General features: G+C 38.3%; 3 protein-coding genes across 4 annotated transcripts; 1 reads left to right on the forward strand and 2 right to left on the reverse strand.

The window, feature by feature from the left end:
* Positions 1 to 2,911: 2,911 nt before the first annotated feature.
* On the forward strand, positions 2,912 to 3,984 carry LOC128740785 (uncharacterized). The gene is made up of 3 exons (XM_053836351.1): positions 2,912 to 3,359; positions 3,410 to 3,725; positions 3,786 to 3,984. Exons 1-3 carry the CDS (start codon positions 2,912 to 2,914, stop codon positions 3,982 to 3,984), a joined length of 963 nt encoding a protein of 320 aa, XP_053692326.1.
* A 97-nt stretch (positions 3,985 to 4,081) lies between these two features.
* On the reverse strand, positions 4,082 to 11,904 carry LOC128742686 (adenylate kinase isoenzyme 1). Of its 2 annotated transcripts, XM_053839123.1 has the most exons (6): positions 11,636 to 11,904; positions 6,783 to 6,860; positions 6,119 to 6,393; positions 5,971 to 6,055; positions 4,624 to 4,773; positions 4,082 to 4,562 (listed from the first exon to the last, which is right to left on the reverse strand). In XM_053839123.1, the coding sequence occupies exons 1-6, from the start codon at positions 11,636 to 11,638 to the stop codon at positions 4,473 to 4,475; spliced, it is 681 nt and encodes a 226-aa protein (XP_053695098.1). In that variant the 5' UTR covers positions 11,639 to 11,904; the 3' UTR covers positions 4,082 to 4,472. The 2 variants fall into 2 exon arrangements, with proteins under 2 accessions (XP_053695098.1, XP_053695099.1); XM_053839124.1 differs by lacking the exon at positions 6,783 to 6,860.
* Positions 11,905 to 17,329: 5,425 nt separating this feature from the next.
* On the reverse strand, positions 17,330 to 27,026 carry LOC128743671 (adenylate kinase isoenzyme 5). The gene is made up of 8 exons (XM_053840293.1): positions 27,005 to 27,026; positions 19,900 to 20,202; positions 19,344 to 19,486; positions 18,942 to 19,124; positions 18,409 to 18,881; positions 18,127 to 18,343; positions 17,903 to 18,067; positions 17,330 to 17,692 (listed from the first exon to the last, which is right to left on the reverse strand). Exons 1-8 carry the CDS (start codon positions 27,024 to 27,026, stop codon positions 17,330 to 17,332), a joined length of 1,869 nt encoding a protein of 622 aa, XP_053696268.1.
* Between the last annotated feature and the right edge of the window lie 854 nt (positions 27,027 to 27,880).

Below are 27,880 nucleotides of genomic sequence, written 5' to 3' on the forward strand. Positions count from 1 at the left end.
AAAAAAACTAAATAATACACCAAAAATCTCAAGACAAGTAATTTAGAGCAAGCTTTGGTTTGGAATTTGACATATCGAACCAACGAGGACAAAGCCCACATAAAAACTGCACACAGCGAACTAAAGTTCTGGAGTTATTTAAAAAAAATATAATTTTTAGCATTATTTTTTGTTGTTTTGAATTGAATTTTCAATTGAATTTCTAATTATCTTTAACTTATTTTGTTTCTTTTGATTTTTAATTACTACTACTTTTAATAAGATACATATAAAAACGAAATGGTTTACCTTAACACATTAAATAATTTAATTTGGATTCGTCTATCGCTGTTGAAACAAACAAAGAAAACAACACGACAAGCAACACGAAATAAAGTTAGCATCAATCTGTGGTGAACTACTATAGAATCAACTAGAAGTAAGGAGAACCTAATACTGAAACTTCAAAAGACGTGTATAGAATAAAGACAAGCTATGTGAATCAAGATAATCCCTTTATTCGAAATGAAACTAGCGGGCTGCATCACACATTTACGCCGACATTCCACCCCGGAAGAGACTAACATGATTCAATTTTTGTTCGAACGGTACGACTGAACGGTAAGTGTTGCGTTTAAAAAAAATCGTAGCCACGGCTCTTCTTCAGCCATGCTTCTACAACAGTGACTTTGATCGATTAATTTGAAATATAATTGCTTTTTCACTAACATGTGGACTACCAATGGAAAACCACATGACGCTCCTCCATCAATTAACGAAGCGGTCGCATGGGTAATAACAATAACTGCTAGTTTTTCACCGAAATGAGTAAAACTTACTGTTTCGCGGTGTCAGCAATATTAAAGATGAGTGTATGGTGTATCCAATGTTGAGACCAAATATGAGACAGAGTGAATGGTTGAATGAGGGTGGTAAATGGTTAGATAATGCGCAAAACAGACCCCATAGTGGTCCTTAGCCTCTTATTCAGTAATTTCTATCCCTACCTCCGAAGAAATCTGGCGAGAAATCGGTCAGCTGAAGAATATAGAGCCGCCGGAAAGGACCGAGTCTCAGTGGAACCGCAAAGTTTGTGGTGAACTCTAAAAAAATGGCCAAGAACCGCTAGTAACGGCACGTTACTGGATAATATCAAAGATTTGGGAGGAGAAGAAACTAATGGAGGAGTGGATGGAAGGTGTAACCTATGTTATGCTGTCTATGCTTGATTGTTGTAATTACCGCGGCATTGCGCTGGTCAACGCCATCCACAAGGTACTCTCCCAGATTTTGTTGCGTCGTCTATCCTCAATAGCAAGAGAATTTTTAGGGCAGTATCAGGCGGGCGTGCTACTAAGGATCAAGTTTTTACTCTCCGATAAATCCTTCAGAAATGTCAAGACTACAACATGTCCGCGCATCGCATTTTCGTGGATTTCAGGACAGGGTATACGATACAATCGACGGCGAACAGCTGTAGCTGATAATGCCACGAGAACAGTTTTCCGGACAAACTGATGTTGCTGATCAAAACTACGCTGAAGTGATTAACGTGCGTCTTTTGGGGATCCTCTCGAGTCTTTTCGAAGCGCGCAGAGGGTTGTGGCAAGGGGATGGTCTGGCCTCTATGTTATTTAACATAGCCATTAAATCCCAGCGAGCAGGCTTCAAAACGAAAGGGAGGATTTTCAGCTAAAGTAACCAACTCCAAGTGTTCGCAGACGACCGTGACATCCAGTGACATCTCGTCCACAACGTTCAACACAACGTGCACGTTGGTTCAGCAATCTCATTGAACAAGCATACCAACACATTATTCCTGGTGATAATGCAGTGCAATGCAGGAGGTAAAAAGAAAAACTTATTTTCGATATCCAAATAAAGCACGGTTGCCATATTCGCAAGCATCATACGCAAAATTTTCTCATTCACTGGTTCAGCGATACCATTGAACAACTTACTTAAAATATCATCAATTAACTAACGTCCTCTGCACATTACTAATTCTTTTTGGCACCCTGTTTATCAGTTATTTCACACTTGACAGCAATACCAAAGTACGTAAACAATTGCATGCAACTAATTAGAAAACAATAAATTAAACGCACAAAACCTATTTTCGGATCAGACAGTTGCTAATTCTCCCTCACTTTGAAAATTGCTGCATCTCGTCACATGCAGGAATATCCCATCGACCCCGTTCCCATATAAGACATTAGTTTTGCAGTATATGGATATAATAGGGCGAAAGATAGGGTTGGTCGCTCACTTTTTTATAACTGTTCACTTTCAGGACATCAAACAAGACTACGTTTATCGCGGTCTTAGGAAATGTTGTTTGGACGAGCACGAGAGGACTTTGTCACTTTTCTGGCGTGCTTCCCAAGCACAGATATCAAATTAGTATAAGCCTGAACGTCGTAAAGAGTTTTCGACCTGTTGAGATGAGGGGCTTTTGTCACAAAAAATTATAATAAAAACCACATAATTGTTATATCTATTAAGAGTCAGTCGGTATCTATACCATGAAAATTCATTCATAACTGGCAGAATTATTAGTGTTCAAAATCCTTCATATTTTCGAGAGGGTATATAGAATCTAATTTTTGGGCACCCTAAGCGCCGAATAAAAAGAGATCTCCTTTTAAAAATCTAACATGTTTATAAAAGAAACAAGCACACGAGTTTTAAAGAAAATCACAGCATACCTATTTGAATTTCCATGAAACTTTTTCGTGTAATTTCTGTCATATGCTTGCTTGCAAACACGTGGTTCCACATGGTACCTAGGTACAACAGTGTGCTCTTAGAAATAGGAAATTCTATTTATGTCATCTGTCTATCATTCTATTATTTAAATTCAAGTCCACAGCCAAAGCTATCCGATTAGTTAGTCACAATCCGCTAGCAACGAAAGTTGAATTGCACTACGATGCAGTTGTTTTACTTTCTGCTATATTTTACCCTTTCTATAACATGCATCCAACCGAGCCAAATCTGCGCTCCTCTTCGTAGCCGCATAAAACACCACTTCCATGCACTGCGCCATTGTCAGCGTTCGAATCGTACCGTCATTGGCCTCATCAATGCCGAAACGGTTCGTGAGTGTGCCGAATTTGCCAGGAGAAAACATGGTCTTGCGTTCAACTATGGTCCGAAAGACCGCAAGCAAGTTAATCTGTTCGAACTAGTCGAGCTTCGGAAAGCGAATGCAACGGGAAATACAGCACCCCGGCCAGCGAAAGGAACCGATACGATCACTACCGATCCGGAGGAGTTTTACAATTGCCAAGTACTGGATTGTCCGGAATACAGGAACCTATCTTCGATCGTGAATGATACCCGCTTTGACTATTACAGTTTATATAGCAGGCCACCTCGTATGTTGTCAATTTTGTCATATAGAAGTCTTAATAAACACTGTTTTCAGCTCAGGATAACGCAACCTGCGTACCATCAATTGGAATGTTCGTCGTAGAGGATCGGAAAATGAACTATTCACTGACATTCAATGAATGCCAAGCAATAGGCGGCAGTCTGGCCCACGTGGCCAGCGAGCCAAGAACCAACATGATATCTAAGCTGTGCGATGAGGGTTTTGTAACGGAAAATAAATCAGCTACTAACGTCAGCGAAGCATTGTATTATGTAGGGCTCAAAGGAACCACTGGAAATAAGTTCTTTACTTCTGCCAAGGAACCATTGGAGTGCTTTCTCTACCGAGCGTGGGCTCCAGGACATCCAAGGTTAATATTGTTTTAACTTCATGGATTTTTGACTCAAAACCAAGGTTCTATGTGTTCCAGCAAAACTAGCCAACCAGGATGTGTAGCGATATCGTCTAACAATTCATGGACTGTTCACAACTGCAACAAAGCACTTCCATTTATTTGCGAGCTGCATACATCCGGACCACCGAAATATAAGGTACACCTGAAGCGGAAATGCTCTGTGAAACGGCCCAATAATCGTATTGCACCCGGGAAAAAGACTCCGTTGCTTTAGAGCTTCTACTGTAAAACAATTCGTCAATTCGTATTGTTACTTGAACATTTATTAAGGATAACGAGCTTACATAAATATACATAGTAAATCTTTGGTAACTTCGGTGTTTCTATAATCCTTCACATGTTCAAAGATAGAACCACACAGAGATTTTAAAGCCAATCGATAGTTAAACTAAACTCAATACAACGCTATCACATGTATCTGCAAAAATTTGTGCTACGCTATAAAGTTATTATTGTTAATCGTAGAATTTCATAATTCCTTAGGCGCAAGGTAGGATTTTGCTAAGTTTTCCTTCGCTAAGCGTACATAATTGATTGGCTTAAACATGTTTGTTTGAACTGTGCGTTCAAACTAATTGTTTTGATTACAGATTTCAAATCTCAAGCGTAATTTACGTGCGTCAATTTAGCAGCAGCAGCACCCGTGTTGATTGTGATTACATTCGAAAAACTTAGAGCTCTTTATTCTATATTCTACCTTATTTAGGCCTTTTTGCCCTTCTTAGCTAAAAGCTCATCGATAGCTTTTTCCACGTCAGCGAAAATATCTTCCGGGGCACGTTCCGCGTTAACCTGGAAGCAGAAAGTATCAGTTAGGAAATCGATCCTGCTTGAATATTTACGTAATTCATACCCTTCTGAGCTGGCTTGGATACTGAACCAGAATCTTCTCGGTGTTTTCACGGAATGTTGCAATCCGAGTCTTTAGAGTTTCCTCGTTGTCATCAGCACGGACGGTTGCTGATTCCGACGCCCGTTTCATGATTCTAGCTACCAATGTTTCCTGAAATTGTGAAATTGATTATTGTTTACAATCTGATATGTTAACATCGTAGTTAGCAAAACAATTCCTAAATTGCATGAAATCGTACAAAGCAAGAAACACCATGCGACTCCCTCAAGTGTAAATGCAACATTTTTCTAACCGTGTCGTCGATGAAATCCTGTCAGTTCGTTTATGCTGCATCAGCAGCATTCAAGAACGAACTGTTTAGCCTATTCCGAGCTTTCGATGCACCTGTACCCATGACCCGAATGAACGATTACATTGATGTCAGACAGCATATCAACAACAACAACAACAACAACAACAACAACAACCAAAACAACAGCAATCTGAAACTGCAAGCGGAGTGAACCACATAATAGAACGGACTGGAAGCACGAAACACGTGTCACGTGTTAATTGATGTGCCGAAATCGAAACTTTGCGATTTACCTGCTGTTCAGCTCAGCATTCAGACCGGCATCCATTGGTGCACCATTTCGTATTTGCACTTGCATGCATGCACATTTGCTGCAAACTTTTCGCGCCTCTTTGGAACAAAAATCGATAATCTTGCATTGATACCAATTGCTGAGGAGTTTGTGCAAAAATGGCCGTTTGGGGTTCTCTCAAAATTACTGGTGGCAAACAGTGAGTATGATTTTACTAAATTTAAATGCAAATTATTTAGTGGAAATTTGTTTCAAACCAACAGAGTAACAGCGGCTCCATCGCAAAGTATGCGATTTTCGGAGTCCCTGACGGCGGCTTTGGGTAATCGCAAATGTAAATACAAGGAGGTGTCCAAAGATATGAACCAATACATCAATAAGGAAGAAGAGGAACACGTTATCGCAGCGCCACCGTTCAGCATTAATCGTTTGAAAGCCGTAATGCAAAAGACCATTCGGCAGCAATTCATTATTCGCGACGAGGACGGTGACCTGGTCAAATGGGTTTACAATCCGGACAATAATTTGGATCTTTGTCAGAATATAGCCAAGTCGATTAAGGATAAAATCAGAGCGGCCAACTATGCTCGTTATCGAATCATTTGTTTGTGCAGTGTGGTCGAGAAAAATGGTCAAGGTATCAACTACAAGATGAAATACTCTCTGGATCCCTACTTGGATAACCATGTTCAGTATGTTCACGATATGGCCAGATTCTGGATTGTGGCAACCGTAATTTTAGCCTACAAAGATTAAAACTTACATTTGAGCACTCGAAGTACAGGATAATATCCACAGGAGCAATGAATTTTTCAAATTCCGGTCCTTGGGCTGGTTCACGGGGGTAGCTAAAATATTCGTTTAAAATAGTTGTTAGTGCCATAGTTCTTTGTGCGTGTTTTTTAACTCACCCATCAATGAGATAGCCAACCGTGCCGGAAAGTGCCTTCACCATTGCGGCTTCCAACAGTTTCAGCACCGCATCGTTGGGCACCAGGATACCCTGCTTCATCATCTCCTGCAGTTCCTTGCCCTTGTCCGAGCCAGACGCAACCTCGTCGCGCAGCAGATCACCGGTGCTGAAGTGCGAAAAGTTATATTTGGCAACGATTTTGGCGCACTGAGTTCCCTTGCCACAGCCGGGACCGCCGAGGACCCAGATAATTGGCACGTTAGCGTCACGCATCTGAAAGAACGGTTGCATTAATCCAAGAGTATTGATCCAGTTTCTTAAACCAGTAGAAATGCTTAAGTTAATTAGTTGTAGTTAGCATTATAGTGCTGATAGTACTCAATGATCAAATTGGGTTAATCCTTAGCTTTTAAAAATAATACTGAGTGACACGGGAACATAAAATTTAAAAGTCGTTAGTGATTGTTTATATCGGCCAAATAATTAGTAGTTAAAAGCCTAGTACACATTCAAGGATTTAGTGGCCAAATAAAGTAGTTTAGTGGAAGAACTTAAGCAGTAATTTTGAACAAGTTGCATGAAACCCAGAGTGAAGCATCTCGTTATTATTACAGATAAAGAATTGTCGGTAAATTGCAACAAGTCGGTCTCATGCAACTTACATCATAAGGCGTTTGCGGTGCAGATGAAGAGGTGGATGCAGTCCGCTCTTTTAGCTTGGATTCATGCTCCATCGCCATCTGGTGACACATGAATAACTGTGGCGACGGTACACAGCAGATGATTTTGAATCACGGTCAATGTGCGCGAGTGTAGAGAATTTAGCGATTGTCAAGTTGTGTTCAACGTAATCGAGTTGTCGGTGTGTCCGAGACATTCAGACGGTGAAGGTGATTGTTGTCGGTGGTGTATCCGAAACATTGGTAGGTACAGTGAAGGTAGTAGGGGTGAATGACGCAGTTGTAAATCATGGTTGAAAAACAGGAAGACAAAAAAAAGTGGACACTCGTATGAATGGTCCCATACAATGATTATATACTGTACAGATGATTTAGAACGCACCGTTACGTAACAAATTTTCTCGCCGCGAGTTGTAACAAAATAAAGATCGATTGAAGATTTTTTTTTGCAGAGCTGTCAGAATGTCTATGCGCCATAACAAGCGCATCAACTAAGTGATCCGGTTGTTTTGTCTTAATTACTAAAATTTGAAGTTAAGCAAGCACAATAAAATTTACGTATTTTAAAACTTTGCACAATAAAGCTTTTATCACATTGTGGCAAATGAGGCAATTTAAATTGCTTAAAAATAATAAAAAAATATAATTTAGCTTGTAGCTAAAGAAATGAACAAACATATTGCACGATGAACTTGTATTTATATATACATATTTAAGTGTGGATAACACTTCTACTTCAAAGCGAGCAAAAAATTAAGCTTTTAACCTAGTTCAAAGTAGCCAAAAATAGCTCCAAAAATGTTTCGCAAATATTCCGCTTGCAAGATATGCTCGCTAGGTATGGCTCGCTGTGGTGCAAAATAAAAAACAAAATTTTCCCTTTCGATTTAAATAATCGCAACATCTGCTGCGACCTCGCAGCTCTGCTCATTTCACAGCTAGTTAAATCCTGTTTGATTAATTTGACAACGAAATGAGTGTGTCGTATTACCGATTTGAGTAGAACTCGAGAAAAAATATTAATTGTTTGTGAAAGCGATTTACTGCTTCAATTTCACTTATTCCGGAGAATGCGGTATAGATTATTTAACTTTTCACTTGAAATTGCCGTGCGTTTTTATAGTTTACGCGAAATATTCATTAAATTTAAACACTTTAGCTGCTGAGTTTGTTAGCATTTTGTTTTATTTTTGGCATGGTACGATTTACAAAGTGTGATAAACATTTTCTTAGATTTGCGCTAAAAATAAATAGACATCAAACCAAATGACAAAGCCTAACCATGGAACAATAGTTATATATTCAAAAGTTATATATTTATAAAATTACTAGAGGGCCTGGCGCGCTTTGCTACGCCATTCTAAAAAGGGGGTACCATGCGGTATCGAAATCCGTACAGCTTCGAAATCCGTACACCTAATACAATTTGCTTGGTTATATGTATTAAACAGTCTAAATGCAAAATAATAATAATAGGCCTAGATCCGTGGTTTATTAGCATCACATTAATGTCAAAACATAGGTAGTAGGCCACGAAATACAACTAATAAAAATTAAAACGTTAATGCCTGTCAGATTCCCTTCTAAATTGACTGTGTTGTTAGCAATTTGCTAAGAAAATAACTTCCAATAAAATGAAGCGTTAAGCGTACTTGAAGTGATTTTCCTGTTTAAAATCCCGAAAATCAATTTGAACTATAAGTGTTTATCGTTCTACAGCTTAATTTTATTCATTATCGCATTGATGTAATATTTATTCATCATAGTTAGTACTGTACGGATGTTGATTCAGTTTTACTAGTTGAATCTAAATCCGTACACCTGTACAGTATCCTTAGCGATCCAACTCTATTTTCTGTTTTGCCAAACAGAATTTGAATTGGTACACTCGAAATATCGGATTCTCTTCTGCAATTTTTCAGCGTTCCGTATAATTGCCACAAAAATCAAGAAAAAATGTTATATATTGTTTATAAGTCCAGCTAATTTACTCTAAAATGTTAAAAAAGTTTGTTTCTAAGCCTAATATTTCCTGAGGCATAAGGAAAAGAATGTAAGAACATTTAACACAAACGAGGTTTTGTTACAAGTGGGTGGTCCCATGGATAGAGGCAATATTTAATCAGTACCAAACCTGATATTTTAACTTTCCGACCGAAAATGAACAATTACCCATAATTTGGCTTAAAAACGAAAAGATTGATTCCTTGTAGTGTTCCTACTGTGCGTGTAAACAACTCTTAGATGAGCAGGACTAAAATACAATGCGTCAATTATCGAGAAAAGCATATTTTATAAAGCAATTAGTCAAATAAACAAAAACAACTTAGCCATAAACTTTAAACTCATTTCGATCAAGCTTTCACAGTAACATCCAAATTCATTTGCTTGATTAATAGTCGAGTTATGGGAAATTTGTGTTTTATTTGTATGGGAGCCCCCCTCTTAGAGAAAGGAGGATTCTCAATCTACCATAGAAAAAAATTCTACCTCCAAAAACCTTCACATGCCAAATTTGGTTCCATTTGCTTGATTAATAGTCAAGTTATGAGGAGATTTTTGTTTTATTTGTATGGAAGCTCCCCCCTTTTAAAGGAAGGAGAGGTCTTAATTTACCATAGAAAAAATATCTGACTCCGAAAACCTTCACATGCCAAATTTGATCCCATTTGCTTGATTAATTCCCGAGTTATGAAGAAATTTGTGTTCCATTTGTATGGGAGCCCTGCGGAACAAATGTTTGATCAAGCCATCTAAAAGTGAGATAAAAAATTGTTTTAATGTTTTTATAAAACAAACTGCCATCTACGGTAAACTTGTAGAAAATAAATTGCAGAGAAACTTTGCCGAAGACAATTTGGCTATCTTTCTTCAAGCAAACCAATTATTCAAGTATTTTTTATATAAACAACACCTAAAACCTAAAAAAAATCGTGAAGAATGAAGAATGAAGAATGAAGAATGAAGAATGAAGAATGAAGAATGAAGAATGAAGAATGAAGAATGAAGAATGAAGAATGACGAATGAATGAAGAATGGAGAATGAAGAACAAAGAATGAAGAATGAAGAATGAAGAATGAAGAATGAAGAATGAAGAATGAAGAATGAAGAATGGAGAATGAAGAATGAAGAATGAAGAATGAAGAATGAAGAATGAAGAATGAAGAATGAAGAATGAAGAATGGAGAATGAAGAATGAAGAATGAAGAATGAAGAATGAAGAATGAAGAATGAAGAATATGAAGAATGAAGAATGAAGAATGAAGAATGAAGAATGAAGAATGAAGAATGAAGAATGAAGAATGAAGAATGAAGAATGAAGAATGAAGAATGAAGAATGACGAATGAATGAAGAATGGAGAAAGAAGAATAAAGAATGAAGAATGAAGAATGAAGAATGAAGAATGGAGAATGAAGAATGAAGAATGAAGAATGAAGAATGAAGAATGAAGAATGAAGAATGAAGAATGAAGAATGAAGAATGAAGAATGAAGAATGAAGAATGAAGAATGAAGAATGAAGAATGAAGAATGAAGAATGAAGAATGAAGAATGAAGAATGAAGAATGAAGAATGAAGAATGAAGAATATGAAGAATGAAGAATGAAGAATGAAGAATGAAGAATGAAGAATGAAGAATGAAGAATGAAGAATGAAGAATGAAGAATGAATGAAAAATGAAGAATGAACAATAAACCAGTTTTTTCGACTTTTTCCCCAATCGTGCGAAGTTTTGTAAAAAAAAAATTTCCAGTCATTTACCTTATTCAACTTTTACTGAAAATATTTGCTCACATTTCAATAAAAAAAAAAGATATTTTTATTCAATATTCTATCAACTACGCTCATGAACAAAATTTCATTAATATCCGGGACGCATCGGTCCAAACCTGTACGATAATTTTGAAAAATATCCATGAAAAGTAAATTATACGTAATTACTAACCTCAGTAAATATACAACTATCATAAAATCGTGTCTTAAATTAAAACTAAACTGTAATAAATTACGTAAAAGAAAAATATTTTCATTTGTTTTGGACTTAGCTGTTAGTCTTAATTTTTTTTTCTTTTTTTCTGTGCTGTGCTTGATGTGAAAAGTGAAAAATTAGATATCGAGTCCCATCTTCGTTTGGCAAATATTTTTTTAACCTTAAAGCAAAATTTTCTAGTTCATCCAATTTCTCGCTTTTCACATCAAGCATTTACACTTCCACAAGAAATAAAAAATATACCTATATATATCGGGCAGTTGACAAAACAAATTTTAATGAAAAAGTTTTAAAAATATTACAATGAAAGCTAAGAAATTTTAAAAATATGTTCTATGATACTCGTGATGACAAGTAACAACATACGCAGATGAGAAATCATGTGCAAAATATGTTACACAACATTACGCATACACTTACAACGGTACACTCTTCATCGATCTTGTCGCAAATCCATATCAAATTTTTCGATTCGTTACATTTTGCTACGCGTTTACCCACAGTTTCCCATCCGATACGACGTAACATCGAAGTTCAAGGAAATTAAAGTATTCATTTGTCTTCTTACAATGTTTGCATGCTTTGCTTCAATGTCACGACATTGTTCTTGAAATATTATTTTTAGCAATTGTAATCGGTCATTCTTAGGTTCGAGAGAAAACTTCGCACAACACAACTGTAGCAGCGAGAATCTTTGTCGCGAGACTATATCTACTGCTAGTAGCACGGTGACGTGACGTTATGATATCATAAATATTAAAACTATCAAAAATCCTGTCAAACTTACACTAAACCGTAGAATTTTCTGTTTGAAGAACGGTTAAAAAAAATTTAAACTACTCACCATGATTGCAAATCTAACCAGGCAAGCCTTTTGCACAAAATCCACAAGTAATACGACGGTTCAACCGTTCAGCCGTTTCCAACGATACTGAATAAGAACTGTCCGTTGATTCTCAGATTGCTTACGCGCGACTGCGAATTCGCGACTGATGATGACGATTCGTATAGGTAATACGTTCTCACGTTGACCGTGGTCTGGTCACTCACTGTCGCTCAGCTCGGGGTATTCTTGTGTTGTGACTCGATCACGGCGCGAATAACCAGCTACGTGTGTGCTCGATCATCCACGAATGCATACGAGGGAAAACGATAATTTCTTCCGCTGCCAACTACTGTGTGTGCCGTAAAACGGTGGTCTGCCTAGTCTTTAGGGATCGTAAAAACACCAGCTAATATGGTTTATTGCAATTTGGAACAGTTCGGAACAAACTATTAAATTATAAAATATTAGGCAATATTTAGAAATAGTACTAAACTGAAGCTTAGAGGTTTATACTTCTAATAAAAAACTATTAACAAATCCACATGAATAAATATGAGCCGAATGTGCACAGTTCTCATTGTTGTTTACTAATCAAAATTGTTTGTTTTGGTTGGCTATGACAGGTTTTTAATTATTCAACAGAGTGTTTTATTTCCAATTTTCTGTTTTCACAGTCGAACGCAAAGTGCAATATAAGATAATTATAGAACAAAATATCAATGTATAATTGTACACGTAAGAAATGAACACAGCTTCGGCAAAATTTTAATGCTTCTTCTACACACCTAGAGAAAATATGTCCTCCAACGAAGAATAATAGCTTGTTGGACAAATGTTTACCCTTTTTATTTCTCACAAAACCCAAGGATGAAAAGTTTGAATCACACTGAGGTTATTGATTTACTCTAGGTAACAATATTAAAATTTCAAGCATCCTTGAGCTAACTTTGGTTTTAGACCTGTATTTTACTGCTCATATCACCAAGACGAGCATGTCGGTTTGTTGTGCGAAAAATACCAGCTGCCACTAATTGTAGACATCAAATGAATTCACTGCTGGGCCCGGTGATCCGAAACGTATAATTTTTCCTTTTGTACACATTGAGTATTGCTTGAAAAAAATTGTGCTTTTCTAATTCGTTATAGAATTTTTGTGCTTGATAACAATGTTCTCGATAAACACAATTCCAAGTTAGAGTTTTGATTTGAACACACAGCAACGTCACATTCGACGCACTCTTCGACTGAATATCTGACTGACAATCACTGACTATAGGAAGAGTGCGAATCAACTAAATGACTATCGATTGAATGTCATGATCTAAAACATGATAAGTCCAGTTTATTTCTTTTGATTTCCTTTGATATAACCCAGTAATAATTTGAGTTTGAGTTGAGTCTCGAATAATCAAATATTCCTTGGATTGTAGCTAATTAATAGAATAATCTTGTATGATATAGATAAGCGAATAATTTATTCGATGTGTTGAAACAACACAGCCAGTGGTCTCGCAAGGCTTGTCAACCAAGCGAAATATCGAAATTCTATGATACCGTAAGCTCGCCTAATTCTGAGCATGGTTCCTAATTCTGCGTACCGCATATTTTCATTGAAAGTTGTAACATTCAATTAATTATTAAATTTGTTAATTAAAATAAAAATCTGCGGTATTGACTGAACTGTGACTGTGTGGTGGGCAGAATTAGGAACCGCCGAATTAGGTGCGCTTACGGTAAATCATTTCTTGTCTGGTATAATTATAGGAAAGATGAATCATACACTACATGTACATTTCAACAGGAACGCGAGAATTTTAACAGGTTTTTCTTCAAATTAGACTAGAACCTGCACTTATCTTACTTTTGAGGTGCTTGATTACTTTTAAACAGCAATTTAGACATTCCTCGGTGTCAATGTTTGCCATTATAATTGATTAGTTAATTTTATGCCCTTAAATGGACATAAAACTTTTTTGGGAATACTAACATGTAAACGCATTAGACTGGTTCATAGTATTATAAGAATCGCTGATACCAATAACGCATACTTTAGTACTCAAAAGTCATGCGGTCATAAATTTAATAAGCACTTTTTGTGAGTTTCAAAACTAACAACAGAAATACCCATTTTCAATGTTTTTTCCGTTTTCATAGCGAATCAAAGTTTTCTACTATTGCTCAAGTGAGTTAATATTTCGCAGTGAATCTTCCTACCGGGCAAAATGTTTACATGTTTGCTATGATGGAATGAGTCCGTTAGCCGCGCAAACGCAAAACAAGTTTTCGCATGCCGTTGAGTGTGAGAGACCTGCTACGAGAAGAATCATACAGAATATGACTTTTTTCTCTATGCGGCTCTCTCTGGATCTTTCATTTCGTGTGTGTGCTTTCACGTTTGTGTTTTGACTTTCAATAATCAAAGAGTGAACAAAAAGTTGTATGCTGCACAGTGAGGAAATGCGATGCCATTGAAGACTAGAAAGACTAGTGATTAAAAACGATGTTTTTTTATTTTATTATATATTAATTATATAAAAACTGTTAAAGATTCATTACAAATTCTTTGCGGGTGTTTTAGTAGAATAGAAGAACTTGGTACTCGAAAATGTTCCATTTAGTTGTACTGCAACATTTAATTTTCGAAAATAATAAAAAAAATTCAAAGTTATTAAATTTTTACACTTAATTAGATATAGTTTCATTCTGCTACGAAACCTAGCTACAGAGACTATAGATTACAGAAGCGACAAGGTACTCATAACCACTAAATTTTGAATCAAAACGGAGTGTTACCTTTATTTGTGACGATACTCTCCGTTTTGGTTCAAAATTTAGCAGTTTTTGAGTGCCTTGTCGCCTCTGTAATCTATTGTCTCTGTAAACCTACCCCGTAGTCAGCCACCTCTATCTGGTTCGCTGCAGAAAATTGATTAGACGGTTTTTTCATCCGACATTCTGGCCACGTGTACAGCCAAATGCAAACTGTTATATTGTATGACTTTGACTTTGACCAAATGAAGATCATTTTATCCTAATACTCAAGAAGTTTATCGAGAAAATTAGGGTCAAAATGTCGTTTCTGGGTGCAATCAAACATCCTGGTATCAGAGAATTCCAAAGATCGTTATCATCTTCAGCATAGAACCGGGATGGCTCGTGCTCTTTCATGCAGTATTCATTCAGTTTTGGGCTGCTCATCATCAATTACCAACGCGTCTCAGAAGCATCTCAGAGGCGTCGCAAGTCGTTTTAGACCTGGTCGCGCCATTTTGCAAGTTGAGCCTCTCTGTTCCTGGTACCAATGGGTTTGAAGAGAACCGCTTTCTTCGCACCCTTACGAAGTGTCCGGCCCACCGTAGATTACCGACTTTCGTCGATCTCTTCAACAAGCTGCAACTCGTGTGGCCTGTAACTCGTGATTCATACACCTTCGCCACTCTCCGTTTTCAGTTTGTATTCCGCCAAATATCAGACGCAGCACTTCCCAGTCGAACACAGCAAGGACGTGTATGTCCTCTGCGAGCAGCATGACAGCTTCAAGTCCATAAAAACGACCAGTCTAACAGGGGTTTTGTACATTGTCAGTTCCGCCTAAGCGTTAAGCCTCTTCCATGTATGTATTTGGGTTTCGACGCATTTGATTTCAGCCCAATCCTCATAGACACTGCTTCCTGTAAGGCGTATAGATAACCTCCGTCATCACAAAGTTCTTGACTATAATATATGATAAGTCATCTGTAAAGGCTAGTAGTTGGCTACTTTTGCTGAAGATCATGCTTCTCGTTTCGATGCCCGCTCATCGGATCAATCCCTCGAGAGCGACGTTGAATATGCAGGACAAGTCGTCACCTTGTCTCAACCCTCGCCACGTGTCGACAGGACTCGACAGTGTCCACGAGATGCACACGAAACACATCACTCAATCCAATGTGGCTCTGATGACTGATCAGTAGGCGTCAGTTAGTCCTAAAAGCCGTGTTTCGTACATTATCTACCATAGTAGTCTCAATCGACTGTATCGTATGCTGTTTTGAAGCCAATAAAGAAGACATTTTGATCAATATATTTTTGTATATCGCAGAGTAATATATACTTCGTTTGGCTAAAACTGCAAGAAAAAGACGACCATAGTATTGAAATCCTTACAAAAATAGCTTACTTTTAATCTGTAACCGTTGGTGACAATTGAGATTTCAGTACCGCCAAAATTATAATATAATGTTGTCCAGTGTTGCGCAGTTTCTTCCTATATCCTAAGTTCATCTCTGAGCAAACTTTGCCCTGTGAGTGACCACTCCGTCCGAAAACTTGAAGAGCTATCACTTCTTCTGTGACATTATGATTTTGACGGAGCTGAAATACAAACTGTAACCAGCGATTTCAATTCAAAGGTATTTAGTAAATCAACCTTTTTTTGAAAACAACCTCGATATGCACTGAAGGATCAGAGTTTTGTACACCACATCTTTCGAACGAGATTGCAAACTACAGCATTTCAGCTAACTTAGTCCATGAGGGATTCCTATTAGCAGCTACAACTCGTAGTTTGATTTCACGGTCGATATCGATGCCAAGATACGAATACTTTGACCGCTTCAAATCATTCCCCTGTCCACTATACCTAAGTCCCTACATCATTCGGAGTTCCACGTTTTCTGCCAGTTCTATCCTGTAATTTGTGTTGTTAAAGATAACGATGACCTCAACTTCGCACCTTCCCTCTTACAACAAAGTAAAACCTCTCTCACAGCCTTATACTTGATCCCTATGTTCAATTGTAAGTTTCAGAATGCATTCTCTTGCTTCAGTCAATCTTACATCATTTGCATCAGTTTATTCACTTTCGTTGAGAAACCACGCTAAAGCGTTACCTGCCACAGCCCACTTCGTTTTATTGAATCGTACGTCGCCCTGAAATCAACAAATAGGTCATAAGTGGGCAGGTCGTATAACCGGAATTTTTATGTTAAAACGATGTTACAGATGTTAAACTGTTGTAGTATTAACCCGGAGTAGTTGTTCGAATTTTTCAAGATTACTGTTTTCCAACTGGCGCTTTTACTTCCCTCAAGGTCGTAATCAACCGGTTCCGCTCTCGTCGCAACTGATTAAATTGTCACTCGTGGAAATGTTTAAATAGTTTTTAAAACTTTTTTGTCCTCTCCATGCTGCTTGCTGGCATTTACAATAATTCCATGCGCCCTGGATTTCTTCAGCTAGCGAATACACAATTTTTGTGTGGCAGTTTTCGGAAAAGTAAAACCATAGATCATTCAAAATGACTCAACTATAACGATATATTTCTGTGGTTTGGTGATAAAGTGATCTAAAAGTAGAGTTGAATCGTCATCACTACTATACTATTCAACTCGAACTATTTCATAATTCTAGTATAAGATATATTAAAAATACAACGCAGTTGAGTGTTGCGCTTTACCGATGTAACAAATATTTGGTATAAACGTATTTTGTGGTATTATGATTCGTACACAGTTTTCTAAATACTAAAAGGGTTCTAACAAAAAGTAGGGTGTAACATCTGTTTGCTTGGCTTTGTTTTTTTTATGATTTCACTTCTCTATGCTAATGATTGAAAAGCTATAACATCTGTTTGAAATTTAAACTATTAAAAAATCTTGTTTTTGTACTGATTACTACGTATTGAATATGTATCAACTTGCTATTCAAATAATGTGCTCCCATTCCGGAGATTTACATATGAGAATCAAAATTATCTGCCTCTTGCAGCATATTTCGGAAATTTGGTCTTCCGTTGGGTATAAATCCGTTCTTGGCACCGGCCGGGATGCCTACCGCACCGATATGTCCATTAGCCAGGCTCACGTGGTGGCTGATCGTTGGAACGACACCCGGTACATCGGCATCTAGGTCATGAACGACCGTATCGCCCGACTGACGACGACTTTGTTGTATTGCATTTTTGAAGCTACCAATTTTCACCGGAGTGATGTCCGCATTGCTAGCATCTTTTTCCTGAATCACTTTCTGTATATTTTCGCGAACGATACGTTCGAACTCTCGCTGAACCGTTGGGCTATCGGTGTCTCCATCAACCTGTAGAAAAAAATGGAAATTTTTATTTTATTTTTAGTATTAACCTATCAGTCTAAATTGCTCGTAACACTTGAAAAAAAGAATAAATATTTTCCCAATCACGACTTGTCCAAATTTAACCAAAGTAGCTATTTAACCCTAACAACCGAAGGTTTCATAATTAAGCTCCTTCCACAGGACGCACGAATGGTTAATTTTAGATATACTCACAATGGTCAACCGTCCTGCGGTGTCCATTTCCTTCAACATGGGAAGTGTTAGCTCACGAAACAGTTCAAGCCGTCGCCGGAAGGAAGATACGGTATCGTCTAGTCTGCCACGCCCAAGCTGCAGCTTGGAACAGTCCAGTAAAATAATCGGAGGCTTTTGATTGTACTACAACAAAAATCATCATTCAGTAAATTCTCTCTAAAATTAAAACTTTCAAAATATACTTCTTTTTCGAAATATGCCACCTGCTCCATATCCCTTGGGAAACCATCGATGATTATTCCACGTTTGTCTTTTAACTGATTCAACTGAGTCGCGAGAAGCTGTTCCAAGGCATTTTTGGGAACCATTTCCCCGGCTGTTATTGCCTCCTTAACGGCATAATTGTTTGTACCTATGCGTGGGTCCGAGTCGGCCATAGTTCTTAATAATCTTCCTACGCTGTAGTGAGAAAAAACGAATCGATTAAGTAAAATTAAATCCATCACTTTTATCGCAGGCCCTACCTAAAGTGTCCCCAGCCAGGACTAACCCCAACAGCTTTCAGGCAAAGTGTCGCTTTGTTACTGCCTGGTCCACCAATCACCCAAATAATTGGCGGAATTTTACCGGATTTGTCCGGAACGCTTAGCATGTTAGTACTATTCTGCTGTGGTACTGACTCTGTTCCTAAATCGATACGTGACTGCTGTCTAACCAGAGGAGCACCGGGACTGGCCAGAATTGATCGTACAGTTGGCGACGGAGATCGAGTTCGACTATTGATTTCTACTTGATGTGCTGGAGCAGCTGTAATGACTTTATGTTGACTAGGTGCCGTTTCTACGCTTACTATACTGCCGGGAATGTCGTCTACGCCCCTACCCATACCTGCAACTCCATTCAAAAGCGCTTCCTGATTTTCCTGCGCTCCGAGAATGTCGAGCACGGCTGCTCGGAAGTCTTTGTACACTTCCGATGGTGCCCGTTCCCCGTTAATCTGAAAATTACAGACAATCGGTATCTCATACAAAATAAAATTCTAAATCAAAATTCTTACTGCAATCAACATGTCACTTTGATCAAAATAATCAGCAACTGGCATGACATTCTTGAAAAAATTTTCTAGTTCCATTTTGGCTAGTGACAGTACCACATGGCCTAACTTGGCACCGTAGTCGATTTGACGCTGGAGAATTGTTTGGCGCCAAGAAATTAGTATGACTCCATTGATCACCTGGATCTTTAACAAAAAGGAAACATAATTAGCATACGACATAGGATAATTTTATCCGTTTTCACAAGATTATTATCTACGTCAACAGTTGGGTTGCGGTCAGCTTATAATAGCAGCTGCTATTTTTACCCACGAACATTAACTAGAAACGACGTAGGTACGGATTGTAATGAAACATGTAACTGTTTGCCGTCGCTGGTCATGGAGCTCGCTGAAATTGCTCACCTTTTCAGAATATTCCACAACGTCTCGCATGGACCGGGGATATCCGGAGACAAGGTAGGTTTTGGCAGCTGGTGACATTTTCATTTCAAGCATGAGAACCTCGGTGACAGTTCGCGATGAAAGCTTGGAGAAATCCTGCATATCTGTTGGGGTTCGATGAATAGGCAAATAGAACGAATAAATAGGTAGAATTAATTTCAAACAGTGGGAATAGCAATTGTACATCAGGTAACGATTGAACAAACCGCATTAGTTGACCTTAATTAATATTTCAAACGACTATCAACAAGCTCTTGTATGAGGACATACATGGCAATTGAGGCGCACTTGAAAATGAGAATGTATCGAAAATCAATTGTTCGAGACTATCGACAGTAGGGCAGAAAAAGGTTCATGGGTTTGTCTTTCATTGGAAATAGAAGAACCTCCTTCATAATATCGTAACTTTCTTTCTAGGTACCTGATGTCATATTGCTTTCCCATCATCAAATATTAATACTTGGAGACGATTCCATCCACCGTCGCGTGCAACAGTCTCCGTACGCAAATGACTCACCATTTCCGATGGCGTACTGCTGCAGGAGGTCCATCATGTTAATATGAGTGACTCCACGGCGCTCCTGCATTAGGGTGTCGCAGTGGGTCACTTTGCCACTACCGGGGCCACCGAGTATGAAGATGACCGGTACCTTGGGCGGATCGAACTTGACTTTGCCAACGTTTTGCATTGCAGCACCACGACGGTTTCCGCCCACACCGCTGTGCGTAGGGGATGCAACGATTGCCACCCGGGAGTCGCCACCTCTTCCGCCACCTTTCCAGTCCGTTTCTTCCACTTCCTGGACGGTGTTGCTTTTGTCTGTGGAAATAGGAAGTCAATGGCGTAAGAGCAGCGCAAAAGCAATATTGTTATTTAATACTAATATCGTCCATTTTCACGAATAAAACTTGATCTTGTCTTGTATTTTTCCTAGTACCTATACACAAATTGTAACATTTTACAGCTGGATTTTGAAATCAACACCAAGTTATAGATTTAACAAAAGCTTCCCTATGCGTCATCTATTAATTGATTTGAAACTCCTATAGCTATGAAATAAAAATGAAATGAAAAAAAAAAATTCAGAAGGATTTCAAATGATTAATTATAAATTATACCTACTCAAGTCTCGTTTTATGTTCACTATTGGAAGTGACGTAAAACAATCGGTCGTAAAAAGAGGACGTTAACTTAAATTTTGGATGTACAAACAGAGGACGTCAAATCAAATTTTATATCAAACTTACAAAGTTTGAATTATTTGGAGGCTACAATATTGAGTAATTCTCGCTGAAACGGGGCCGCAGTAGCGGTCTTCAAATATTGGAACTTTTGCGCTTAGTTGGTTTAAAATGGTTAAAAAATAAGAATTACACTTCTAATACCTAGCTGATCGACACGTTATACGTTTGGTGTGATGCAACCGGCTCATCATAAGCCTTGCCAAGTGTTCCGTAATCAGTTACAACCGAAAGAACACTCCAATCCACTACAGTTATTCCATAAACGGCCAGAATATTAAACGCGTAGCGGTCGTCAAGGATCGGTTATAATCTCCGGTTATAGCTTGGTCCGACCCATGCACCTTCCAGCATTGGACAAAAGGTAGGAGTCACAACGACAACTTGTCAGCGCTAGCTACCTATTAATCCCCCCTTATTTCTTTCCACTCTTGCTCCTCCTTACCCAAATAATTTTCATTACTTTCCCCTACCGTCCCTCCATCAATTGTAGAACCATCGTTTCAAAAAATGTTGATAGTTTCAATGTCAAAATATCGCAAGTTTTATATTTCCTACGCTTAGTTTCAAACAAACAAATTACGAAGTTGTTAACATGTTTCTTATCGGATTTTGTGATAGAGTTTACAAAGTAGTGATAGAGTTTATACTATTTTACACTTCAGGTAATGTTTCGTCACAAAATGCAGACATTTTCATGCACTTTTGAGGCAAATTTTTTCCCCATTTATCACTACTTTGCACTCTTGGAAATACAGATGAAAAATGACAAAACTGACCGATTATCTCACTCACACACACACACACACACACACACACACACACACACACACACACACACACACACACACACACGCACACACACACACGCACACACACACGCACACGCACACACACACACACGCACACACACACACGCACACACACACACGCACACACACACACGCACACACACACACACACACACACGCACACACACGCACACACACACACACACACACACACACACACACACACACACACACACACACACACACACACACACACACACACACACACACACACACACACACACACACACACACACACACACACACACACACACACACACACACACACACACACACACACACACACACACACACACACACACACACACACACACACACACACACACACACACACACACACACACACACACACACACACACACACACACACACACACACACACACACACACACACACACACACACACACACACACACACACACACACACACACACACACACACACACACACACACACACACACACATCAGATTGATGTCTTATGTCTCTCATAGTGATATATTAATAATGTAATGTTAACTATTGAAATTCAGCAGTAAACAGGTTTTGAAAACGGGGTATGAAATTTCATACGCTAGGTCTAGAGAGCCTTAGAGAGTCGCCATCTGAAAAAAATAATCTAGCTACAATGCAGCTGCGTATGTCAGTGTTGCCGCACGCACAGATTATTCTACGGTCAACCGACATTTGGAATAAATAACTTTTATAAAATCTAGGTATGTTATTCCTTTTCATGATAATTTTACTACAGTTAATGGTCGTACCGTAAATAGTTATGCTGCTGTTGTCTGTTATTGCTAATTCTTTTGAGAACCAGCGAATTAAATTAGAGATTTTGAGTTTCACGATGCTACATATAATAATAATATACTCAAGGAACCTTTCTTTGAAGCTTTTATCTCGAATAATTCATAAAAAGCTGCTAAAAATTTAGAAAAATGTGCTCAACAATTGTTCTCGGTTTGAGATGGCGGCTCTCTATCTATAAAAGGCTCTCTAGTCGTTACTCTTTTGGAGGCTCTTTAATCGGTGTTTTGACAAGTCTCCTGTTCAATTGGACTTACTTTTGACAACTGATTCTGTTCAATTGGACTTTTCAGATTAAGATGGCGACTCTAAGGCTCTCTAGCTAGGACATAATATGTCCAATATTATTGGGTTAACAAAAATTACGAAGCAATGTTTACGTGTATTGTTTTTTTTAATGTCGGAAGATTCGACCACTGCGACCATTATTTTGCTCTATTGTGGTAATGTATTGTAATGTGTATTGTAATTTCGTTTGCCGTTGTCGGTAGTTCGAAATGAAGGAATGATTTACATTTGATTTCATTACTGTTGTCGAGAGTGAATGAATGTAGAGAACAACACGAACATGAACGCAAGTGATTCGCTCGAATCGTTGGTTTCAGGTTGACAATGCTGAGTTCTTTTCATCTGTACTAGAAGTACCAAAGAATGAGCAGTATACTGAATTAATTCAGGTACATTGCATAAATTGAATATGAGATTTCTAAACACTGGTCGTAAATAAGTTACAATAACTAAAAATGACCCATGCATACTAGAAATACTCAGAGGTGAGAGATACGCGGAAGCAGCCATCTTGGGAGCCAATCGAGCAGCGAGAATTGTCAAAAGGGAGCCAATCGAACACGCATACTGTTTGCTTAAATGTTGGATTAACAAGTATTGAAATAGTTATGAAATCTACTTAAGCTATTGTCACGCACCTTGAATATTATATTCGGAGACAGTGTGTATAAAGCATTGCAATGCATTTTACACTGATTAAGTTGAAAGATATATCGCTCTATTGTGCAAAATTGATGTAAACAAAACAGAAGCGGATCATGTTGAAAACAATCAAGTCACACTGCTACAGCATTTTGATCCGCAGCAAGTGCTGGCAGTTTTTGTACACTGATGCCAAATCGTTGGCTTTAGTTTCCGCGTATCTCTTACTATGAGTATTTCTAATGCATACGCGTCACTATGAAATATTTCGCAAATATGTTTTTTAGCTCCGTCTCTTGCGGTGTTTCAGTCGCAAATAGGTTGTAAATGAGTATGGTGAACGAAAGCTCAACAATTCAATTTGTTTTAAATATGTTGTCAATTCTCAGTTAAAACCAATTCTGTTACTTGGGAATCCCAAGTTGGGATTTATGTGTAGATGTCCAGTGTGGTGAAGTCATTAGGGTTGCCAAGTGACCAGTTTTTGGCCAGCCCGATCGGTTTTTAACCTGCAAAGCCGGTGGCCGGTCAATGCTGCAAAAAGGCCGGTTTTCCGACATAGGAAGCCGGATTGGTACTTTTTTTCTGATTTGTTAAATTTTCTGATAAATTTATTAGCAATCCTGAGCAGTGGATCATTGAAGATAGCCAGTAATATACATTAAATTGTCCACCAGCACCAGAAGCAACTGGTGGTCTTCTAGTATCTTCAATAATCCATGCAATGTTCGTTGTGGTTTCGATTCCGACGACAACCCAAATAATAATTAACGCGCATTACACATTCCAGGCAAATCCTCTAGTAATATGCTGCCACAACTCAAAAGTCGCAAATCACTTTCGACTTGGTCGAGCCATCTTGCACGTTGAACCCCTCTGTTCTTGGTGCCGGTGGGGTTGTTGAAGACAACTGTTTCCATGGCACTATCTCATCCGGCATTCTTGCGACGTGTCCGGGCCACCGTAGCCTATCGACTTCTCCCAAGTAACATTCTCGTTGTATAATAGCTTATTAAACTATTGTACAGCTAATTCCCGTCGAACAACTGCTTGATAAGCTATTATACAACAAAAATGTTACTTGGGTCCCCAGATGTACTATGGGAATCTGTCCAAGTTGTCCATGTAGCTCGTGATTCATATGCATCCGCCACTCTCTACTTTCAGTTGATACTCCGTCAAATATCGTCCGTAGTGCCTTCCGCTCGAACACGACAAAGGCGCGTATGACCTTCGTTTGCAGCGTCATGGCTTCAAGTCTAGTAATAACTGCCCGTCTAATAAGGGTTTTGGACGTTGTCACCTTCGAACGGTGGCGTATGTTTTTTGATCGTAGCATTTTGCGAAGGACAAAAATACTTCTAGTTCATCGCCGTCAACGGGTACCGTCCGTGGGAGGCACACATTCTTTCTTTTAGCCCTTTTCCTTCATGTATTTGGTCTTCGATACATTAATTTTTAGCTCAATCCTTCTAGACTCCGCTTTCAGTCTGATGTATATTGCCACCGCGTCGCAAAGTTCCCGACTATCATATCAAAGTCATCGCCAAAGTCTAGGAGTTGGCTAGCCTTGGTAAATATCGTGCCTCTTGTTTCGATGCCTGCGATGTTGAACAATATGCAGGATAATCCGTCACCTTGCCTCAACCCACGCAGTTTATCGGCAAAACCATATCCGTGCATTATCTACCAAAGCAGGTCTCGATCGACTAGATCGTATGCTGCTTTGAAATGAAAAAAGATGTGCTGTGTGGGCACGTTGTACTCCCAACATTTCAGTAAGATCTGTCGGATCATGAAGCCTTCTGGTAATTCCATTCGAATCCTGTGCTAACTTCTACAATCATAAACCGATAAAAGAGTGCCTTCAGAAGACGTTACTGCTTTCTCCGAAGCAGCATGACATTGATTGCTCCGAATTCGACTAATCATGTTGTCACTATTCAAATTCTTGACATCAATAATAAAATCAATCACAATGACATCACTCACTGTGATTCCTATAAAGTGGACTTCTGTCAATACTGCGGAGCTAAAGACGATTGAGGAATATGGGTAACTGGTTGGATACAAGCGAAGACAAGGAGTTCAAAAGAAAATGGATTTTGGCTTCCGAATGAATGGGGAAACAGGTAGTTCAAGGCATTATGGATTGCGTTCGAGCATAATATCGTCCAGAGTTAATATTCCATCAATTGTTAAATACATTTATAATCTATTATCAGAGGTGGGCACAATTCCGCTAATCCGCTAACAGCTAATTAGCTCAGCTAACATTTTGGTTAGCGGTTAGCGTTTTCGCTAATTTTTATAACCGTTAGCGTTTTTGTTAGCTTCCGCTAAATTTATGTACCGCTAAATAAACCGCTAACTTTTTTGGCAGAAGGAAAATTTGTGAGAAATATCACACAGGCTTCGGTTGAAGGGTTCCAAATTCCAAACTTCTGTACGTACTTTCCCAGCCAAGAGCCGGGGTGGCTCTTACCGTATCAAGAATTCCTCTCCATTGTACTTCTGGGGTGACATTGCGATTCTTGTTTCGAGTGATTTTGGTTCGTTTCGCCCATTCGTTTAACGTGGTCGAAACGATCCAAAATCATTCGAAACGAGAATCGCAATGTCACCCCTGGGTCCTGGGCTACTCGTTTCCAAATCGTTACGCGTCTCGGCACATGCAAGTCGGTTTCAACCTGGTCAAGCCATCTAACTCGTTTGGCCCCTCTATTCCTGGTGCCGGTGGGGCTCTTGTAGAGAACAGATTTTACTGCACAATTGTTCGGTATCCTTGCGATATGGCCGGCCCACAGTAGTCTCCCAACTTTTTCCAAATAGTGACTACAACTCATGGTGCATACGCCTATGCCACTCTCCGCTATCCGTTTGTACTCCGCCAAAAATAGTTCGCAATACCTTTCGTTCAAATACGGCAAGTGCACTTCCGTAAACAAAGTTGCTGTCTCAAGTCCGTAGAGGACTACTTTTGTACGCGGGCTCAAATAAATCGATATTTAAAAAAATTCGAGGCCTCCTACATTCACTGAAAACACAAGGGAGATTTTTCAATTTTCTCGGACATCACTAGTTTAATAAATTCATAAGTGTTGGGCCAAGTATCAACGCAATAAAGTTTTCACAACAACCAAGGACAATTATTATCAACAAAATATGTTTTTACAAATTTTCTACCTGCTAATTCCCTTTATTCTGATTTCATTGTATTTTTACTAAAAACTTGAAATTTATTACTACCTTTGAAACAAAAATTATCTTTTATTGCCGAAATCAGCGCTTTTCGCTTAAGTAATGTTGATTCTACAGTGCTAACAAATTTAGCTGTTAGCGGTTAGCGTTAGCTTCCGCTAAATTGTTGATTGATTTAGCGGTTAGCGGTTATCGAAGCTAACGTTTTGATTTAGCGAATTAGCTGTTAGCGAAGCTAAAATTTCGGTTAGCGGTGCCCACCTCTGTCTATTATATATATATACCGTAATATTTCAAAAATTGTAGAAATTGTTGAAAGCCAATGTGCTGCATCCCGTGGGTGGGTTTCTTTTAAAACAACTTCGCAGCCAGCTGTAGAGTGCCACGATTTTATTGACTCTTACAACCTTTCCCAGTCGGAATTCGAACATGCGAAGATTGGCTTGATAGACCAGTGTTGTACCTCGAAACCGACTGGGAGGTAAAATATGAAGGGATGAACGTACATAAGTAGTTTAATTTGTTAGCGAGATGAAAAATGCTGCATGAAAATTTTACTCTAGAACAAAGCGTCAAATAATTCAGTACTTACCTGTATCTAAACAAATACCCATCATCCATTCGTAATTTTCTAGTTTTGATAACTAATATAATCACATATAAAAAATCTCAACACAATTTCACTGCAAATTTATTATTGCTTATATTCACGAGTTTTCATCTGTTCATCAGAGTCATTCTAGATAGTACTTTTTGTCACTACGAAATTTAATATCAGTTCGACAAACGCCTGTCAATTATCATAATCAAAATCGGAGCAAAAACGTCTTGCGTTTGATGTATTTGCTTCTGACCACCATTATAAACACCGTGACTACCGTGACCACTGGAAAGTGGGAAGAAATCATAAGGCAATAAAACTACTCTATTTCTTTTATTGACAAACGATTAAACTGACAGAGCAATTATATACGATGATATAGCAAAGTCACGCAGGTTGATAGTGACAAGGCGGAGGACAGTAGAAATACGATTCACTATGCAATAAATAGTACCTCCAAACAATTAGATATAGAACTTGTTGAACCCATTTTTAAAAACACTACTCAAAAGCTACGCTTTATATATTTTGACAAATCTTTTGCTCTACTCAGTACCATCACCACTTTTCTTCAAATGTTTATTTCTACTTTCTTATTTTGGGAGCAATTTTCAGTTACAAACGATAAAATTACATAACAATAAACACATAAAATTATGATATTAAATAGATCCATCTTTAACTGTTCTCGCTACTAGCTGAATAAAATCAATTTCATAATACAGATCGGACTCGATTATCCGGGTGAAAAAAATTTATAATGTTAAACACGTTTTGAACGTAAACACATTTCATAAAATCCTTTTTAAAAATTTTTTTTCACCCGGATAATCGAGTCCGACCTGTAATTATGTTTTGACCCGTGCC

Source organism: Sabethes cyaneus, chromosome 3 (genome assembly GCF_943734655.1).
Source record: "Sabethes cyaneus chromosome 3, idSabCyanKW18_F2, whole genome shotgun sequence".
In the NCBI taxonomy this organism is placed as follows: Eukaryota; Metazoa; Arthropoda; class Insecta; order Diptera; family Culicidae; genus Sabethes; species Sabethes cyaneus.

Bases quoted from the DNA above. Each gene is read 5' to 3' on its own strand.
- LOC128742686 (XM_053839123.1), bottom strand. The intron at 6,056-6,118 runs GTGAGTTAAAAA...CGAATATTTTAG, and splicing joins GTTGGCTATCTCATTGATGG to CTACCCCCGTGAACCAGCCC. The intron at 4,774-5,970 runs GTAAGTTTTAAT...TCACAATTTCAG, and splicing joins TGTACTTCGAGTGCTCAAAT to GAAACATTGGTAGCTAGAAT.
- LOC128740785 (XM_053836351.1), top strand. From the start codon at position 2,912: ATGCAGTTGTTTTACTTTCTGCTATATTTTACCCTTTCTATAACATGC. The intron at 3,360-3,409 runs GTATGTTGTCAA...CACTGTTTTCAG, and splicing joins TTTATATAGCAGGCCACCTC to CTCAGGATAACGCAACCTGC. The intron at 3,726-3,785 runs GTTAATATTGTT...TATGTGTTCCAG, and splicing joins TGGGCTCCAGGACATCCAAG to CAAAACTAGCCAACCAGGAT.
- LOC128743671 (XM_053840293.1), bottom strand. From the start codon at position 27,026: ATGGGTATTTGTTTAGATACAG. The intron at 18,068-18,126 runs GTATATTTTGAA...TTTTTGTTGTAG, and splicing joins TGGCATATTTCGAAAAAGAA to TACAATCAAAAGCCTCCGAT. The intron at 17,693-17,902 runs GTGAGTATATCT...TTTTTTCTACAG, and splicing joins CCGCAGGACGGTTGACCATT to GTTGATGGAGACACCGATAG.